This window comes from Xyrauchen texanus, chromosome 18, assembly GCF_025860055.1.
Source record: "Xyrauchen texanus isolate HMW12.3.18 chromosome 18, RBS_HiC_50CHRs, whole genome shotgun sequence".
In the NCBI taxonomy this organism is placed as follows: Eukaryota; Metazoa; Chordata; class Actinopteri; order Cypriniformes; family Catostomidae; genus Xyrauchen; species Xyrauchen texanus.
This window is the reverse complement of record NC_068293.1, coordinates 204,343-224,721: the sequence shown is the minus strand read 5'-3', so window position 1 is coordinate 224,721 and position 20,379 is coordinate 204,343. Positions and strand designations below refer to the sequence as shown.

Below are 20,379 nucleotides of genomic sequence, written 5' to 3'. Positions count from 1 at the left end.
CGAAACCGAAACTTTTACCTATTTAAAAAAAAAAAAAATTAATCAATAAAAATTAATTAATCTGAATTGAAAAACTACAAACCAATAAAATAATCACACTTTTATTGAAAGTAACACCAAAATTGGACAAAAAATATATTAAAACTATATTAAATATTATTCTTTCAGTTCTGTAAAAATCAAATTTTACAGATTTTATTAACAATTATCCAAATAATGTAAAGTTTTAGAAAACTATTATATGCAAAACAACAGTCAAGAAATGAACTTAGCTAGCATCTTTCAAAAAGTTTAAATATGCAACAGTAATTTTAATTAAAACAAAAGGCAGAACACAGAATGGCAGAGGGCCTCTATTCCACTGATCTATAACTATAATATATAATTATATATATAGATCAGTGCTCTATTCTGTTTATGTAAACGTATGCACACTTTAAGTGAACATTATTGTGCAAAACAGCAGTAATTGAACTAAATCCAAAGGCAACTGTAAACGACAGATGTATCCTCAAGTGAAGAACAAGTGGAATGTAATTGCTTTACACATCATATTGGACCGCTTTCTATTTAAGTACAAGTGACAGGTTTCTCTTCAAGAACAAAAGTTGCTAAACTTTCTGACAGTCTCTCCTGTCAGAAAGCTCATCAAGAACATGAGATGCTGCACTGAACAGTCTCTCACTCTCTGTGCTGGTGCTTGGGCAGATAAATACCTGTGCGCAATCCGCGCAAGCAAAGGAAAGCGGTCTTTGTTTATGCGCCAGTAGTCAAGGCGATTGTCGCTTCTGGCATAGTTCAGATAAATACGTCTCAAGTTGTGGTGTAGCTGCGCTAGTTGTGGCATTTTCCTGTAGAATCTCTTGCTGTACTCTGTATATATATATCTTGAAAGTTCTGCTGAATAAACACTGCAGATCGCAAATTTGATGTCCTTATCAGAAACTTTGAAGAATTTCCACACCGCTGACATGATCGGCCTTTGTTTGGTAGCGCTGTGATAAGGGCTAGATCGATCCAGAGTGAAATCTGAGCACTGAGGGGCGGGGCGAGGAGGTATATATTTTCGGCCTTTTTTCTCTTTCGGCCGAAAACCGAAAGTGCCGAAAGTGCAATTTTCGACTGTAAATTAGAAAGTTGTTCGGCTTGACGAGAACAATATACATGCCGAGTTTTGTAACTGTAGATAGAACTAACTAAGTTATAACACACTTTGTGTCCATTTTTAGTCCTAAATCAATTTCCTCGCCACGGCCAAACCGTTCGAGATATCAAAAATCCGTCCGGAATGTAGCTTCCTCAATGTCTTGACTTCATGCCGACCGAGTTTTGTGGCGATTGGATTCATTCTCTAGGAGGAAAATACATAACTCCAGAGCACGTGTTTCCAAACAACCCATAATAGCCGACTTCCTGTTGGGCTGGCGTAAAACTTAGAGCACGAAAGTTGTTCGGCCCGATGAGATCTACAAGTGTACCGAGTTTCATATTATTACATGCAAGCATGTTTGATATATGGACAAGTGTTCGAATCCCATTCCAGGGGGCGCTGTCGAGCCCCCCTGCCACGCCCGGGTACCATCTTCAGCCCGGCCCTGATGGCCGCGGGTTCTGACCTGTGTGCAAAGTTTCAAGAGTTTGAGCACGTTAAGGGCCCCAAAACCTTGAAAAACAAAAATAAAAGCATTTTCACTCTTCAGCAAAATCAGCACCCTCCCCACAGACACAGAGAGACGTAGGGTCAGTGAGAGAGGGAGAGAAAATTCTCCAAAACAACCACATTCAAACCAAAATAGCTGACTTTCTATTGGTCTGAGCTAAAGACTGTAAATTAGAAAGTTGTCCGGCTCGATGAGAACAATATAATTACTGAGTTTTGTGACTGTGGGTCAAAGTGTAAAGCAACCCCCCCACTTTTGTCAAAAGGTGGCGCTACTGAGCCCCTGCACCACGCCCGTTTCTGAAACATTGCACATGTCTACTGGCTAATAAATGTGACGTGTCTGTCGAGTTTCATGCAATTTCAAGTATGCTAAGAGTCTCAAAAGCATCAAAAAAGAATATTCGAGTTTGAAGCGTTGCCGCGGCAACAGTATCGAAGATATCAATAATCCTTTCACATGTCTACATCTGCCGTGTGTTTACATTATACACCTAAATTTTTAAGTAAATCGGGTAAAAATAAGAGGGTGATTTCAAAGCATTTTGAAAGTGACACACTTCATTCTGCCAGTTGGTGGCGCTATAACTTTGACTCACAATAGTCACATCCATGCGATCGGCCTGTTACAGCGAACACAGTGCTGAAGTTTCATCGAGATCAATTAATGTATGCAGAAGTTATAACACACTTCCTGTTTCTCTTTTTGTGCCATCATTTCGTTTCCTCGCCACGGCCAAACGGTTCGAGATATCAAAAATCCGCTGTCAATTTTTCATCCTCAATGTCTTGACTTCATGCTGACCGAGTTTCGTGGTGATTGGTGGAATTCTCTAGGAGTATTTCACATTCCATTGCATGCGTTTTCCAAAAAACCCTAAATAGACGATTTCAAGTTGGCCTGAGGTAAAAAGAAAAAGTATAAAGGATATATGAAACGATGAGATCTATATGTGTACCGAGTTTCATATTATTACATGCAAGCGTGTTTGATTTATGGACCAAGATTTTGAACCCTGTTCCAGGGGGGCGCTGTCGAGCCCCCCTGCCACGCCCGGGTACCAGCTTCAGCCCGGCCCTAATGGCCGCGGGTTCTGACTCGTGTGCAAAGTTTCAAGAGTTTTCGAGCACGTTAAGAGCCCCAAAAGTGCCCCAAAAGTCGTAAAAAAAATAATAATAATAGTAATCCTAACGAAAACAATAGGGCCTTGACTTTTCAAGGCTTGGGCCCTAATAATAATAATAATCCTAACGAAAACAATAGGGACTTGCCTTTTCAAGGCTTGGGCCATAATAATAATAATAATCCTAACGAAAACAATAGGGCCTTGCCTTTTCAAGGCTTGGGCCCTAATAATCCTAACGAAAACAATAGGGCCTTCGCCTTTTCAAGGCTTGGGCCCTAATGAGAATGAATAGTGGGCTGAGACCCTATCACAAAGTGGACATCGGACAGGTACAATGTAAAAACTATTTCTCCCTTTGTTTCACTCTTTTATTTATTTATTTGTTTGTGGCTGATGTGAAAAAAGTTCAGTTCTGTTAACGAGGACTCAAGTCAAAACATTACCAATTTTGGTCAAATGTAATCACTTGCTAGTTTTCAAATCACAATCACAATATTGTTTAAAATAATCACAATATGACTTTTTGTCCAAATTGTGCAGTCGACTGTCTCTGCTTTTAACCAACTTTAAAAATTGTCTTACTTTTGAAATGAATGAATCAGTTAGCTAATAGCTTTAAAGTAAAGTAAAATTATTGGTATTGGCAAAAACAACCTCTTGATTACTGGTTCTCCACCCTACAGTATATTGGGTTATTACTGGGTCTTTGTCAGGCTCTCTTTCATGTGTGAAAGATTTCAAGCAATGTTTACCAAACACCCAAAGCTACTCAATGACATTTCTGAACATAAGAAATATGTTGTGGTATTTTTTGCATGCACGAATGAAATCAAAAGAGGAAGTGGTAGTTTCCCAAAAGAATTTCTGTATGTCAACATAAATCATCTTTTAATAAGGCAGCATGTCAAGCGATTGTACCTGAATAGAGGAGATGGTGTGGCTGCCAGTAGTCGACTGCCGTCTGGAGACCAGGACAGATATGTGATGCCCCCTCCACCCACCCGCTGCAATGGTACACAGTTCTCTGCTGCCACATCCCACACCTCACAAACAAACAACAAACCATTACTGGAGAGATCATGCCAAAATATTTAACATCTGATCAAAATCTTTTGCTTTTACCATACAGTATCTCACAAAAGTGAGTACAACCCTCACATTTTTGTAAATATTTCATTATATGTTTTCATGTGACAACACTGAAGAAATGACACTTTGCTACAATGTAAAGTAGTGAGTGTACAGCTTGTATAACAGTGTAAATTTGCTGTCCCCTCAAAATAACTCCACACACAGCCATTAATGTCTAAACCGCTGGCAACAAAAGTGAGTACAACCTTAAGTGACAATGTCCAAATTGGGCCAATTAGCCATTTTCCCTCCCCGGTGTCATGTGATTACAAGATCTCAGGTGTGAATGGGGAGTAGGTGTGTTAAATTTGGTGTCATCACTCACACTCCCTCAAACTTGTCACTGGAAGTTCAACATGGCACCTCATGGCAAAGAACTCTCTGAGGATCTGAAAAAAAATTGCTCTTATATGTATTGCTCTACATAAAGATGGTCTAGGCTATAAGAACCTGACACTGAGCTGCAGCACGGTGGCCAAGACCATACAGCGGTTTAACAATACAGGTTCGCCTCGCCATATTCGACCAAAGAAGTTGAGTGCACGTGCTCTGCGTCATTTCCAGAGGTTGTCTTTGGGAAATAGACGTATGGGTGCTGCCAGCATTGCTGCAGAGGTTGAAGGGGTGCGGGGTCAGCCTGTCAGTGCTCAGACCATATGCCGCACACTGCATCAAATTGGTCCCAGAAGGAAGCCTCTTCTAAAGATGATACACAAGAAAGCTCGCAAACAGTTTGCTGAAGACAAGCAGACAAGGACATGGATTACTGGAACTATGTCCTGTGGTATGATGAGACCAAGATAAACTTATTTGGTTCAGATGGTGTCAAGCGTGTGTGGTGGCAACCAGGTGAGTACAAAGACAAGTGTGTCTTGCCTACAGTCAAGCATGGTGGTGGGAGTGTCATGGTTTGGGGCTGCATGAGAGCTGCCGGCACTGGGGAGCTACAGTTCATTGAGGGAACCATGAATGCCAAGATGTACTGTGACATACTGAAGCAAAGCATGATCCCCTCCCTTCGGAGACTGGGCCGCAGGGCAGTATTCCAGCAACGACCCCAAACACACCTCCAAGACTGTTGGGCCCTTGAGCAAGGCACTTAACTGTTGGGCCCTTGAGCAAGGCACTTAACTCCAAGTTGCTCCGGGGGGATTGTCCCTGTAATAAAGTGTACTGTAAGTCGCTTTGGATAAAAGCGTCTGCCAAATGCATAAATGTAAATGTAAGACAACCACTGCCTTGCTAAAGAAGCTGAGGGTGAAGGTGATGGACTGGCCAAGCATGTTTCCAGACCTAAACCCTATTGAGCATCTGTGCGGCATCCTCAAACGGAAGGTGGAGGAGCACAAGGTCTCTAACATCCACCAGCTCCATGATGTCGTCATGGAGGAGTGGAAGAGGACTCCAGTGGCAACCTGTGAAGCTCTGGTGAACTCCATGCCCAAGAGGGTTAAAGCAGTGCTGGAAAATGGTGCCCACACAAAATATTGACACTTTGTGCCCAATTTTGATTTTTTCACTTAGGGGTGTACTCACTTTTGTTGCCAGCGGTTTAGACATTAATGGCTGTGTGTTGAGTTATTTTGAAGGGACCGCAAATTTACACTGTAATACAAGCTGTACACTCACTACTTTACATTGTAGCAAAGTGTCATTTCTTCAGTGTTGTCACATGAAAACATATAATCAAATATTTACAAAAATGTGAGGGTTGTACTCACTTTTGTGAGATAATGTAAATTAGGGATGAGATTAAGTTTAACGGTAGTTAGCTTTATACAATAAATCTTTGTATCATTGTTTGGTCATAAGTCATGTTTACACATTCATAATTCTGAACGAGCCCTTTAGAGAAAAGCTACACACCACTCCTGCATTTAAACAAGCATGTGTATATAAACAACATTATTTTACTAGATATGCATGCAGACATAAAAAAAATGTAATCAGTGGCAATTTTAAAACTTATAAAATATAAAATATTTAAAAATGTAATTATTGACAGTCAAGTCAAGTCAAGTACATTTTATTGGTATAGTGCCTTTCACAACACACATCGTTTCAAAGCAGCTTTACAGAATATCAGCATTAACAGCATTAATAATTTTAAACCATGACTTTAACTATACACAAGTAATATTTACATTATATTCATGATGTTAGTCAAAGGGGAACTGGCCCCCACAGTAAGACTGGTTTCTCCCAAGGTTATTTTTCTCCATTAATCTACATCTTATGGAGTTTTGTGTTCCTTGCCACAGTCGCCATCAGCTTGCTCACTGGGGTTATTAATACAATTATTATTTAATTACTTATTTTTAAACATGATTAACAATCGTATTTTATCTAATTACACAATGATGATTCATCGACATTTTAGACATTAGTTTTATCGTCTGTTAATGATGATCTTCTGTAAAGCTGCTTTGAAACGATGTGTGTTGTGAAAGGCGCTATACCAATAAAATGGACTTGACTTTAAGTTTACTGTGTCTATGTATTAATTTTTTTTTTTGTTTTTTTTTTTAGATCAATTTTAAAATGTTTTCACTCAGACTTAGTTTTAAATCAATTGTCCAACTGAATCATGAGGTGAGTGAATCATTACTTTATGAATCGTGCTTTCTTATCATAGACATCATCATGTAATGTTTTATACAGCCGGGTCCAAAAGTGAGACCATATTGAAAAACGAGGAATATTCAGATAACTTTAGGTTTACAAAAAATAATTTAAAACAAGGAAACATCATCTTTCAGGCTATCAATACAACTGATCCTACAGAATTTTGACAAATACATGTTTCTATTTAACTTTTAAACCAAATATTTATGCTTATAATTTGCAAAGAAAAATGCTAAATGTTCATATTTTTACTAGTGGTCTCACATTTTTGGACCCCATTGAATCAATGTACTTCAAAGTTCCTGTTACATCTTTGGTTCAAATTAAGCAGGAAGACATTTACCATCATGGCTGTATCAACAGGGGATGCTGACACAAGCAGGGTGCCAGTGGGGGACCAGGCGATGGATGTGATGGGGGCGTGACCCGGATGAGACAACACCTGTGCACAGCCTGACGATGGCCTGAGAGAGACACGCAGGCAGATGACATTTTTGTCTTTAACATACTGTATGTGTCCGATTTCATGTGACAGATCTGCAGTACCTGGTGGAGAGGGAGGTGGGGTCCACGTGCCAGATGAGCAGACATGTCTGACAGGCAACAGCAAGAGCAGATCCGCATAGAGGCTTCCACTGCAGTGCACACACTGACCTTTGACACCGATGCTTTAATGTCGGCGCCGTGGAACTGAGACACACAGAAAGCAGCAACAATACTTACAAAAACAAGGTGGGAAAAAGAGAGTCTTTACTAATGCAGCTAAGCCTGATCACAATTATTTGATCTAACAGTGAGGACACTGTTTTTGAGACAATTGATTTTTGTGCATTTTGTACTCACATTTTACTCTCCAACTCAAGGAATATTAAGCAAATATATATATATATATATATATATACGCCTTGAAAGATGCATTGTTGTGTCTTATTTGCTGTTGTTATTACATCATGTAAGCACTCCAATGGTAAATGTTCTTTGGATATTGAGGGTTCATACACTCAGTGTGTGAAATAACAAACATAATATTCAAGTTGGCTGTGTTCCAAAAACTATATAAAAAAAAAAAATAATAATTTGGAAATATTTTAATAATTATCTCATTCTCCCCTGTGCAATAAGTATAAAGCCTAAATTATATTCTCATTTTATTAAATGACTCCAAGTTAAATGTGAATAAATGACTTCTTAAGGTGAATGTGTATTAAGCACACAAATGTTAATCTCGTAAACGAAATCCTTCGAAAATGTTCATTGTCAAAGGGTTTTTTTGTTCTGTCAACGATAATGAAGATGAGACAAAAAAAAAAAACGCATCTTGACAAATTTATTTAAAAACAAATTCTCCCCTTTTCCCCCCAATTTGGAAAGCCCAATTCACACTACTTAGGCTATGTTTAGACTGCAGGTAAATCAGATTTTTTTCTCAAATCAGATCTTTTCAGGCAGACTGTCCGCACTATTAACTGCAAGTGATTTAATCAGATTTGTGGGATCAGACATAACCAACCTATCTGCATGGGTTGCTTTGGTAATGACGTAGGTGTACCCATGTGATGATGCTTTCAAATCAGATGTGGGAAAAATGGAGGTACATCATCTCGCACTCCAAATAAGTGTCCTGGCCAGTCGTGGTGCAGAACTCGCATAAGAGTAACTCAGCGACGGAGGAGACTGGTAAATATTGTGACGTTCCGTGCTGCAGTCACTGTCTTTTGACGTCATCGTTGTGTGTCGCATAAAGACCATTTGAAATTTGAATTGAGCAGCCAGAGAGTCCGGACTGAGACGCATCTGAAAAAAATCTGATTTCAATCGCATTTGAAACCACCTCCCTTTGAATCAGATTCAGAAGTATCTGATTTCATGTGTTTTTTTTCTGTTCAGACTATCAAAAACAAATCAGAAACAATCTGGATATGCAAAAAAAATCTGATTCATAGTGGCAGTCTGAACAAGGCCTTAGTATGTGGCGCGGTTACTCACCTCAATCCGGGTGGCGGAGGACGAGTCTCAGCTGCCTCCTCTTCTGAGACCGTCAATCCGCGTATCTTATCACGTGACTCGTTGTGCATGACACCGCAGAGACTCACAGCATGTGGAGACTCATGCTACTCTCCACGATCCACACACAACTCACCACACGCCCCATTGAGAGAACCACTAATCTCCACCACGAGGAGGTTACCCCATGTGACTCTACCCTCCCTAGCAACCGTGCCAACCTGGCTGGAGTCGCTCAGCATGCCCTGGATTTGAACTCGTGCCTCCAGGGGTGATAGTCAGCGTCAATACTCGCTGAGATACAGAGGCCCCCGATTATTCATTACTTTAATTAAAACTTACTGTTGTTGAAAATATAATGAGAAAATAATACTGCAAGAAATTAACAGTGCACAGACAGAAGGAGAAACAATATTCATTTAATCCAGTAATCACTTATGTTGTGTATTTCCCCACTTGAGCTGCATGAACAGAAAGTTACCTCACTTAAACACATCTTATGTATGTATATGATTAATCACTGTATTCACAACATATCATTTATGTAATATTTTTCCAAATATTTGAATGTTTGTTTAAACTTTTTTTTTTGTCAATTTGCACATTATCATAAACTATGTTATTTTCATTGACTAAAATTATATGTAATTTTAGTCAAGAGTAAAACTGACTTCATATATATGACACGACAAAATATTGACTACATTTAAAGGACATTTTCATTAAAAGACTAAATCTATGACTGAAACAAAAAATGTACAGTATAAAAATTAACACTGAAGCACAAAACGCACCTTCATTTTTATTTGTATTGCAATTAATCGACAGCCCTAAAGCCTAGCACTGAAAATATTTTTATTTCCCTAAAATAATATCAAAATGATTTATTTTGGTTAAATCAAAACACATTTTTGTGTGGGGCAACTGCAAGCCTGTTCTGCAAGCATATTCTTCATGTAAACGTGATTTTTTTGTTTACTGGAATACCTGCGTGATTTGTAGATCTTGATCGAGTCATCCAGTAAAGCCACGGCAAACTTATCTGTGTGAGGGTGCCAAGCGAAGCTTCTTAAAGCACTGTCAGACCTTAAAACAAACACAAAAATGACATTATAAAAGTTCAGCTTCAGAACAAACGTAAACAAAAAGGTAAGCAGCAAGCTTAGACTTCATAAATGAAGAAATCAAGATCCACGAGCTAATAAAATGACGTACCAGTCCAGCATCTGTGAGAACTCTGCCACCATCTCATCACCGCTCAACTAACAAACAGAGAACAGTGCTTTTATAACTGTACTGTGATGATAACAGGACAGAGGCTCTGTCAGCAGTGATGCTTCATACTCACAGTCAGATGTGGAAAGAGAGAGCCATGAAATGAAGAAACCCAGTGTAGTAGAGCCTGCAGACAGCCCGACCCCACAGCTAACCATCTGGGCACTGAAAGGATATTCACACAGCAGCGTTACGTGTAGTCATTCATCTTCAAGCACACGTCTGCGTATGACAATCACATACCTTCTTCTGCACTGTCAGTAATTTCATCTAGAAGACCGTAAAGTCCTGAATCACGCCTAAAAAACACAAAACAACTTTACTGTCACTTCACTTAATGTGCGACAATCATTCGAGTAAATTCAAGTAATAGTTCATTTGGTCTACATACTGTATGAATCAATGGAACAAAAAGCATTAGGTTATAGGAATATTACAGTGAGGCACTTACAATGGAAGTGAATGTGGCCAATCCTTAAACGTTAAAATACTCACTGTTTCAAAAGTATAACCACAAGACAAACAATCTGCATGTAAACATGATTTTAGTGTGATAAAATCACAAACTAACCGTAGCTGTGTAAAGTTATAGCCAATTTTACAACTTAACATAAACCCGACTGTAAAAACGATGATTTAAACAACTTAACAGTTTTAATAACACACGAAGAACAGAAGAATTCATGTAAGTGATTTTCTAAAATTATAAACTTCACATTTCTGTGTTTAAACCCTCTAAAAATCGTCCACATTCACTTCCATTGTAAGTGCCGCACTGGAACGCAAATTTTTGCCAAGAATTCTGTCGATTGAGTTCTAAACCCGGCAAATTCTTTTAAGAACCAGGATGTTCAAGGTAATTTATGTAAATAATTCTGATTGCTCAGATATTAGTGTTGATACAGATATCAAATGGTCTATCCAAGAAAATGTTTATATAAAGTGCATCCGGAAAGTATTCACAGTGCTTCACTTTTTCCACATTTTGTTATGTTAAAGCCTTATTCCAAAATTGATTAAATTCATTATTTTCCTCAAAATTCTACAAACAATACCCCATAATGACAATGTGAAAGAAGTTTGTTTGAAATCTTTGCAAATTTATAAAAAAATATATATATATAAAATCACATGTACATAAGTATTCACACCCATTGCCATGACGCTCAAAATTGAGCTCAGGTGCTTCCTGTTTCCACTGATCATCCTTGAGATGTTTCTACAACTTGATTGGAGTCTACCTGTGGTAAATTCGGTTGATTGGACATGACTTGGAAAGGCACACATCTGTATATATAAGGTCCCACAGTTAACAGTGCATGTCAGAGCACAAACCATGCCATGAAGTCCAAAAAATTGTCTGTAGACCTCCAAGACAGGATTATATCGAGGCACAGATCTGGGGAAGGGTACAGAAACATTTCTGCAGCATTGAAGGTCCCAATGAGCACATTGGCCTCCATCATCCGTAAATGGAAGACATTTAGAACCACCAGGACTCTTCCTAGAGCTGGTCGCCCATCCAAACCGAGCGATCGGGGGAGAAGGGCCTTAGTCAGGGAGGTGACCAAGAACCCGATGGTCACTCTGACAGAGCTCCAGCGTTTCTCTGTGAAGAGAGGAGAACGTTCCAGAAGAACAACCATCTCCGCAGCACTCCACCAATCAGGCCTGTATGGTAGAGTGGCCAGATGTAAGCCACTCCTCAGTAAAAGGCACATGACGGCACACCTGGAGTTTGCCAAAAGGCACCTGAAGGACTCTCAGACCTTGAGAAACAAAATTCTCTGGTCTGATGAACTCTTTAGCCTGAATGGCAAGCGTCATGTCTAGAGGAAACCAGGCACCGCTCATCACCTGGCCAATACCATCCCTACAGTGTGCTGTGGGGATGTTTTTCAGCGGTAGGAACTGGGAGACTAGTCAGGATGGAGGGAAAGATGAATGCAGCAATGTACAGAGACATCCTTGATGAAAACCTGCTCCAGAGCACTCTGGGCCTCAGACTGGGGCGAAGGTTCATCTTCCAACAGGACAACGACCCTAAGCACACAGCCAAGATAACAAAGGAGTGGCTATAGGACACAACTCCGTGAATGTCCTTGAGTGGCCCAGCCAGGTCCCAGACTTGAACCCGATGGTACATCTCTGGAGAGATCTGAAAATGGCTGTACACTGACGCTCCCTATCCAACCTGATGGAGTTTGAGAGGTCCTGCAAAGAAGAATGGGAGAAACTGCCCAAAAATAGGTGCGCCAAGCTTGTAGCATCATACACAAAAAGACTTGAGGCTGTAATTGGTGCCAAAGGTGTTTTCAACACACTATTGAGCAAAGGCTGTGAATACTTTTTTATTTTTAATACATTTGTAAAGATTTCAAACAAACTTATTTCACATTGTCATTATGGCATATTGTTTGTAGAATTTTGAGGAAAATAATGAATTTAATCCATTTTGGAATAAGGCTGTAACATAACAAAAAGTGAAGCGTAGTATTTGCCCCTTCCTGATTTCTTCTTTCCCTGCCTGTCACTCACTCGACGTTGTGTCGAATGAAGCAACACTAAGGGTCTTTCTTGAAGGCCTCGGTTACCTCCAGAACTTGAGAATAGGCCAATGAGAAATTGGCACATTTTGGTCCCCCGGATATACGGGTTATAAAAGGAATTGTGCGTCTGTCCATTCAGATTTTTTCTTCAGAGCAGAGCGGTTGTGTGTTCCACTACAGTTCCACTCGCCTCTAAGAGCATTGCAGTTGGATCCTATGGCGCATTACCAGCAGCTTTCTCCCTTCTCTACACGCCAGTGCAGTCCACACCTCTGAGCGCTTCGTCAGCGTTTCCTTAAAGAGCAAATAGACCTGTAAAAGAGTATATTTCCTCTAAAAGAGTATACACATTCGCATTGAAAGTCTTTCTGCCTTTTAAGTAGTTCCTGGATGTGGCAGATACCTCTCCGCTTCTTACTGTCATAAGAGCTGCCTCGTGTCTGTGCTGCATTCACACGCAGGCAGCATTTTATGAATGGTTCATGTTCTCATTGCGAGAACATAACCATGGCAACGTTGCGGTCGTGGATTTCTTTCCTCCGACATGATTGGCATTGGCGTTGAAGGCGATTTGGGGAGTGCAGCGGGCTCGGTTTCGATGGGTAAATCCCCACAACCACCCGCCCCCCCAGTACGCTCGTTTGCTTCCGTCTGGGTCCGATGCAAGACCGGCCTGCCCCACGGTCAGTCTGATGTCTCCCTCGGACCCCGCGAGCTGGATGATGATTTCGGCGCTGCATCGGAGAGTGTCACAGCGGCATTTGAACCTGATGACTCGACTGGTCTGCCACCTTCAGGTCTGCTCGTCCAGTCTGAGCCTAACGCACAGATGTCCGCTATGCCTTACCGGGCCGCCGTGAGCATGGGGCTGGACTGGAACCCCCACCCCTCACGGCTAGACGATTGGTTCCTCGGGTCAGGGCGCCGCACACAGCCACTCCCCCCCAGTTCCTTTCTTCCCGGAGGTGCATGACGAGTTGATGAAGCAGTAGAGGGAACCTTTTACTGCCTGAAACCAGCTTCCTTGCTCCTTCGCTCTCACTACCCTAGACATCAGAGCAGCCCCTCACGCTGTCTCCGCCCTGCATGCCATGGCCCTCCTGAAAGTCCACCAGGCCAAGGCACTTAAAGATCTGCACTTGGGTAGTCCTGATCCTGATGTGCTGCAAGAACTGCGCTCGATGACCGCCAGCCCCCCCGGGCCAAGAAGGTCACAGCGCCGACACTAGGACAGGCGACGCCCACACTCGTGGTCCAGGAACGACATCTGTGGCTGAACCTGATCGAGATGTGGGACACCGACAAAGCCCTCTTTCTCAACGCCCCCGTCTCCCAGTTCGGCTTATACGGCAACACCGTTAAAGACTTTGCCCAGCAGTCTTCAGCAGGGAAGCAGCAGAAAAGAGAGCAGTTTCCTCACTCCTTAGGTCATCTAACCGGTGCCCCCACACAACGTTCTCAAGGCGGTCTGGCGTCAAACACCTACAGTCACGGCCCCATGGATACGGTCCCGTCACCTCCACGTCCTCGACTGTAGACTCCAAGAGGACCTCCTAATCAGTCACCCCCATCCGGGTACGTGGAGCAAGGTAATTGGAGTTTTCTTCAACAGTTTCCGGATGCAACTTTGCTCCTCAACATAATATTACCTGCTCCCCCCGCTGCGATGCCCCACTGGATACATCATACGCAATCATCCCCTTTGTGCCCCCCACTCGGAGCTTGGATGCGTCACTTACGCTTCTAAGTGCAGATTTCCTCGACGACTGGCTGATTCTAGTTCACTCTCGAGAGTCTCTGTGCACCCACAGGGACCAGGTGCTCAGGCACTTCAGCCGTCTAGGGCTTCAGGTCAACTGTGAAAAGAGCAAGCTCTCCTCAGTTCAGAGCATCTCTTTTCTAGGCATGGAGTTAGACTCAGTCTTAACGACAGCGTGCCTCACAAGCGAGAGTACGCAGCTGGTGCTGAACTGCCTAAGTTCGCTCATACAAGGCACAGCGGTTCCACTGCGGCGGTTCCAAAGGCTCCTGGGGCATATGACATCCTCAGTGGCACATACCATATGTTCATCACCTCATTTGACTTTCAGACGTAAAAGTGAAGATTTAGAGTTAAAAAAGGACTTTTGATCGGTTTCTCACCCACACCCATCATATCACTTCTGAAGACCTTTATTGAAACACTAGAGTCATATGGATTACCTTTATGTTTAATTTATGTGATTTTTGGAGCTACAAAGCTCTGATCACCATTTACTTGTATTGTATGGACCTACAGAGCTGAGATATTCTTCAAAAAAGCTTAATTTGTGTTCGTATGATGAAAGAAAGTCATACACATCTGGGATGACATGAGGGTGAGTAAATTATGAGAGAAATTTTCATTTTTGGGTAAACTATTCCTTTAAACATGTTGAATTAATCCATACTGATGTTTTCATCAGAAGCATATAGTATATATCTTAGATGAGTTCATGACAGTCTGAATTTCAAAGTTTATAAGTTATTGTTAAAAAAATCAATGCATTTATGGAGATAATTAATGGGATTTTTAGTTCTGAAACCAGACTGTTGCACTACAGCACTCACGAAGACCTCATAGACAAGAAGAGAAGTAGGGTGTTAGGGACACAAAATGACGTGTTTGGAGCCTCTCGTCCAACTGACATAGCTTTTGTGTGCCTTGATTTAAATGGATCACGTCTCTGCCATATACAACCATTGAAGCACAGCTTCAGTAGTGCTTTATAGGCTGTACATCCACTGACTTCTATGGACAAATTCATGTAGAAAACAAATGAGGATTACTTGAACGAACAGCATGATTGTGATGTGTGATATTTACACTACTGATTGCTAAAATATTGAATTTAGACAATCTGTACACAGTGTATTAAACATGTCATTGCCACATCTCAGATAAAATTGTAGGTTATATTATGCTTCTCATGTTGTCTAACAGGAATTTTCCAGGTTCAATGCAAGTTAAGCTTAATCAACAGCCTTTGTAGCATGTTAATTAAAATGTAAAAAAATTCAACTGGTCCCTCATTTATTTCAAATAATAATAATAATAATTTGAGTTACAGTGAGGCACTTAGAATGGAAGTGAATGAGGCCAGTTGATAACCAAAACAAAGAAAAAAAAGGTGTATTTGAATAAGTATAGCCACAAGACTTAAACGATATACGCGTTTACATGATTTTTGTGTGATAAAAACACTTATTAACCTTATTATTGTGAAGTTATGTCCAACATTACAACTAAAAAGCATTTTTGATGCAATAAAATCATGTAGAATACAAATTTGATCACACTATAGTCATGTTAACACACATATTGTTTATGTCTTGTGGCTATACTTTTGAGTACTCGGTAACAGTGAGAATTTTAATACTTACAGATTGGCCCCCCTAGACTTCCATGGTAAGTGCCTCGCTGTAACCTTGATTTTTAGTCCATTCGAGTCAAAAAAAAAAAATATTTTGTGATAATCAACATTCTGCTACAAATGCTGTCGATTGAGGTTAACTGGTATTGAACACAAAGTACTCGATCAAAGCAATAGCCACTGTTGAGTTCACACCAAGCTCCAGCGCTCCTCATCCACAGTGTGTCTCTATGATCCAGAAATGCTGATTTACTGCTGCTGTCTGGACGACTGTGACCCTTCAGACTGTCTCTGATGAACTGAGGACTGGGCAGATCATATTCCTGAACACAGAGAGACAGAGACAGAGAAAGAGAGAGAAAGAACAATATTACAGCTCTCGTGAATGTGAACCTGTTTGTTGGGGTGTACCAGTATTAGCTCATTATTATTAAAGCTCTCGTGAATATGGAACTGTTTGTTGGGGTGTCCCAGCACAAGCTCACTATTATTACTACAGCTCTTGTGAATGTGAACCTGTTTGTTGGGGTGTACCAGTATTAGCTCATTATTATTATTACAGCTCTCGTGTATATGAACCTGTTTGTTGGGGTGTCCCAGCTCCAGCTCATTATTATTACAGCTCTCGTGAATATGGACCTGTTTGTTGGGATGTCCTAGCACCAGCTTATTATTATTATTACAGCTCTCGTGTATATGAACCTGTTTGTTGGGGTGTCCCAGCTCCAGCTCATTATTATTACAGCTCTCGTGAATATGGACCTGTTTGTTGGGATGTCCTAGCACCAGCTTATTATTATTACAGCTCTCGTGAATATGTACCTGTTTGTTGGTGTGTCCCAGTATTAGCTCATTATTATTACTACAGCTCTCGTGAATATGAACCTGTTTGTTGGGGTGTCCCAGCACCAGCTCATTATTATTACTACAGCTCTCGTGAATATGAACCTGTTTGTTGGGGTGTCCCAGCACCAGCTCATTATTATTACTACAGCTCTCGTGAATATGAACCTGTTTGTTGGGGTGTCCCAGCACCAGCTCATTATTATTACTACAGCTCTCGTGAATATGAACCTGTTTGTTGGGGTGTCCCAGCACCAGCTCATTATTATTACTACAGCTCTCATGAATATGAACCTGTTTGTTGGGGTGTCCCAGCACCAGCTCATTATTATTACTACAGCTCTCGTGAATATGAACCTGTTTGTTGGGGTGTCCCAGCACCAGCTCATTATTATTACTACAGCTCTCGTGAATGTGAATATGATCCTGTTTGTTGGGATGTCCCAGCACAAGCTCAATCATTATTACAGCTCTTGTAAATATGAACCTGTTTGATGGGGTCTCCCAGCACCAGCTCATTATTATTACTACAGCTCTCATGAATATGAACCTGTTTGTTGGGATGTCCTAGCACCAGCTTATTATTATTACAGCTCTCGTGAATATGTACCTGTTTGTTGGTGTGTCCCAGTATTAGCTCATTATTATTACTACAGCTCTCGTGAATATGAACCTGTTTGTTGGGGTGTCCCAGCACCAGCTCATTATTATTACTACAGCTCTCGTGAATATGAACCTGTTTGTTGGGGTGTCCCAGCACCAGCTCATTATTATTACTACAGCTCTCATGAATATGAACCTGTTTGTTGGGGTGTCCCAGCACCAGCTCATTATTATTACTACAGCTCTCGTGAATATGAACCTGTTTGTTGGGGTGTCCCAGCACCAGCTCATTATTATTACAAAAGCTCTCGTGAATATGAACCTGTTTGTTGGGGTGTCCCAGCACCAGCTCATTATTATTACTACAGCTCTCGTGAATATGAACCTGTTTGTTGGGGTGTCCCAGCACCAGCTCATTATTATTACTACAGCTCTCGTGAATGTGAATATGATCCTGTTTGTTGGGATGTCCCAGCACAAGCTCAATCATTATTACAGCTCTTGTAAATATGAACCTGTTTGATGGGGTCTCCCAGCACCAGCTCATTGTTGTGCTCGTACAGTGTGTGTCCAGCTGCCGTGGGTGATGGGAAAAGACTGAGAGAACACATCCGCCTACACACCATACAGAAAATAAAAAAAATATTTACAATCTGTTTGTGATTGCATTTATTTCTCTCTGAATGCAACCTTAATGAATCTGTAACTTATATGAGTGTGCGTATATAAACACGAATATAGTACTATTGACTATAGGCTACTAAAGTTTTGATCGTTGATTCTAAAGAACTTGATTATAATGTTGTGTTGCACTCACCCTGTGATGAGATAAACACACAGAATGAAGACTCGTGATGGAAATAAGCTGCAGCTGAACTCGCGCCTAGAATTTCGACGGAAACCTTATTGAGACAAAAACTTTAGGAAACGTCAAACCGACCAACGTGTTTCATAATAAAAGTCCCGAAACTGCGTTTCCTAATTTACAAAGAACATATGAACAGTTTAAGTATCGCATACTTTGTGTAGTATTCAATAATACATTATATATATATATATATATATATATATATATATATATATATATATATATATATATATATATATATAATTTATTTATTTATTTATTTTATTATAATAATTACTATTCAACGTTGTCTATTATTGGAGCATAGGCAAAATGTTAAAGCTAACATTAGAATGGAATTCTAGCTAGCCTCCTACTTATAAGTATACACTGTATACTACTTGCTATTAGTAAAAATTGGAAGTGAAACAGTTTGCATTATTTTGTGATAAACCTTTCAGACAGTAGCACCATTTTTTATTTTTGATGGGAATGAAAACAAGGCTGTGATGGATGAACTTCATCTCTTCAATAGCACAGATCGTTTAAAGCTGTATAAAGCTCCTAGATCCCATCTGATTTTCCACAAAATGTTGTCTTGAATTTTTTGTCAACTGAATATTTTTGGAAAGATGTTTTTCAATGTTTTGTCCATGGAATGATCCAAAAACAATTTAAACTGCAGTACAGTCCATTGAAGATACTGTAGGTCTATGCTCACAGCCTCATTGTCATTTGTGTCAAAAATCAAGTGGAATCAGAAATATATTAATTACCCAGTTAGCTAAATGTGTCTGACCTACTTGTAGGTCACATACTTGTCTTAGTTCTGGCCCAGTATGTGCCTGGGTCTTGGCGCTGACCTGACCCACACACTATAAAGTGAGCAGAACTAATGGGTGTGGGCCAGATCTGGCCTGTGCACTCTTGTGGGTAGAAATGATGAGTGTGGCCCAGATATTGTTAAATTAATGGTTCTGGCCTAGATGTGGCCCGTATAAATTTAATTAGGAACTGGTGTGGACCAGATGTGGCCCAAAGAAACCTAATAATATTGAACTCAGATGTGGCCTGATAATGCCAGATAGTGTTAACTGGGCTGTCATATTCAAATAAATGACAACAAACAGTTGAAATGAATGACTTTTATTGTTGTTGAAGTTTGTTAGTTGTCAATACAGAGAAGTGCAAAACTGTTTAAAGGGATAGTTCACCCCAAAATGAAAATTCTCCCATAATTTACCCTCATGCCATCCCATATGACCTTCTTCTGCTGAACACAAAGATTTCTTGAAAAATATCTCAGCTCTGTAGGACCATACTAAGGCCAAATGGTTGAATGCATGAATTTTCATTTTTGGGTGAACTATCCATTTAAATGAATGATTTTTGTGTTCATCAGCTGTCAATTCACAGAACAGTAAAATGCTACAAAATGGGGTTGCAACCCATAAAAGCAGCTCTGTAAATACTTTAAACACGTTCATTTATTTTTAACAAGGCATAAATGTACTTGTGACACAAATTAACTTGAAAAAAAAAAACTGTTATTTTAACGTGTAGAACAGAAATAGACTGAGAATGTAGTGGATATATTTTCCTCTTGTACACTCAAAACAGGGACTGTTTACTAGTAAAGTGCACTGACTGGATTGATCAATTATTGATTTGATCAATTACAATTACCTTTGATTAATTTACTGATTTTATAAATGTAAGGGCAGGTTATTATTCCTTGTCGCGTTTCTTCCTTTTACCTTCGCGGTCTGAAGGAAGATGCAATCTCTTTCATTACTGACTATATTTCAATATTTGTTGCCCTCGATGTCAAGGGATTCTTCCGAACAGCATCTAAAGAACATAAGTAGAAAAATAAAAAAAATTCTCGGCAGCAATAAAATACACTACCTCGACAACGAACATACGGAAGCTCAAAGAGGCCTTGCGTTATTATTCTTTTTCTTCCTAGTTTTCTCGTGATCTCGACATAACAAATGTAGGTCAATTAAAACTGAATAGTTTTTTTGTGAAAATGAAAGGCAAAAACAACTTTTTGTTATGTCGAGATCACGAGAAAACGAGACAGAAAAATAATAATAACGCGAACATCATTGGAGCATACACAAAATAATCCACACAAGATTCAACTTTCCCATTACGTATAATTAATGTCATTAATTAATTGATTAATTACAGAATGCTAGCTTATTCAAGATCATTTCAGCTGACTAGACAGGAACGGACGAGATAGATATAAACTGCAGTCAGGCCAGCATCCACTTAGGAAAACATGTTTTTTAAAGCTAGCCAACAACGCTGTTTT

The 20,379-nt window shown here is 40.2% G+C and overlaps 1 protein-coding gene across 1 annotated transcript in view; it reads right to left on the bottom strand.

The window, feature by feature from the left end:
- Positions 1–18,110, bottom strand: part of aaas (achalasia, adrenocortical insufficiency, alacrimia) — a 51,292-nt gene extending 33,182 nt beyond the window's left edge. Inside the window, exons 1-10 of the mRNA XM_052147978.1 lie at positions 18,027–18,110; positions 17,725–17,824; positions 15,959–16,086; positions 10,066–10,121; positions 9,896–9,987; positions 9,763–9,809; positions 9,535–9,633; positions 7,090–7,233; positions 6,887–7,007; positions 3,706–3,830 (exon numbers count right to left, since the gene is read on the bottom strand). Coding sequence (XP_052003938.1) covers positions 3,706–3,830; positions 6,887–7,007; positions 7,090–7,233; positions 9,535–9,633; positions 9,763–9,809; positions 9,896–9,987; positions 10,066–10,121; positions 15,959–16,086; positions 17,725–17,820 — 908 coding nt within the window. The 5' untranslated portion in view covers positions 17,821–17,824; positions 18,027–18,110. The remainder of the gene's footprint in view (positions 1–3,705; positions 3,831–6,886; positions 7,008–7,089; positions 7,234–9,534; positions 9,634–9,762; positions 9,810–9,895; positions 9,988–10,065; positions 10,122–15,958; positions 16,087–17,724; positions 17,825–18,026) is intronic.
- Positions 18,111–20,379: the final 2,269 nt, after the last annotated feature.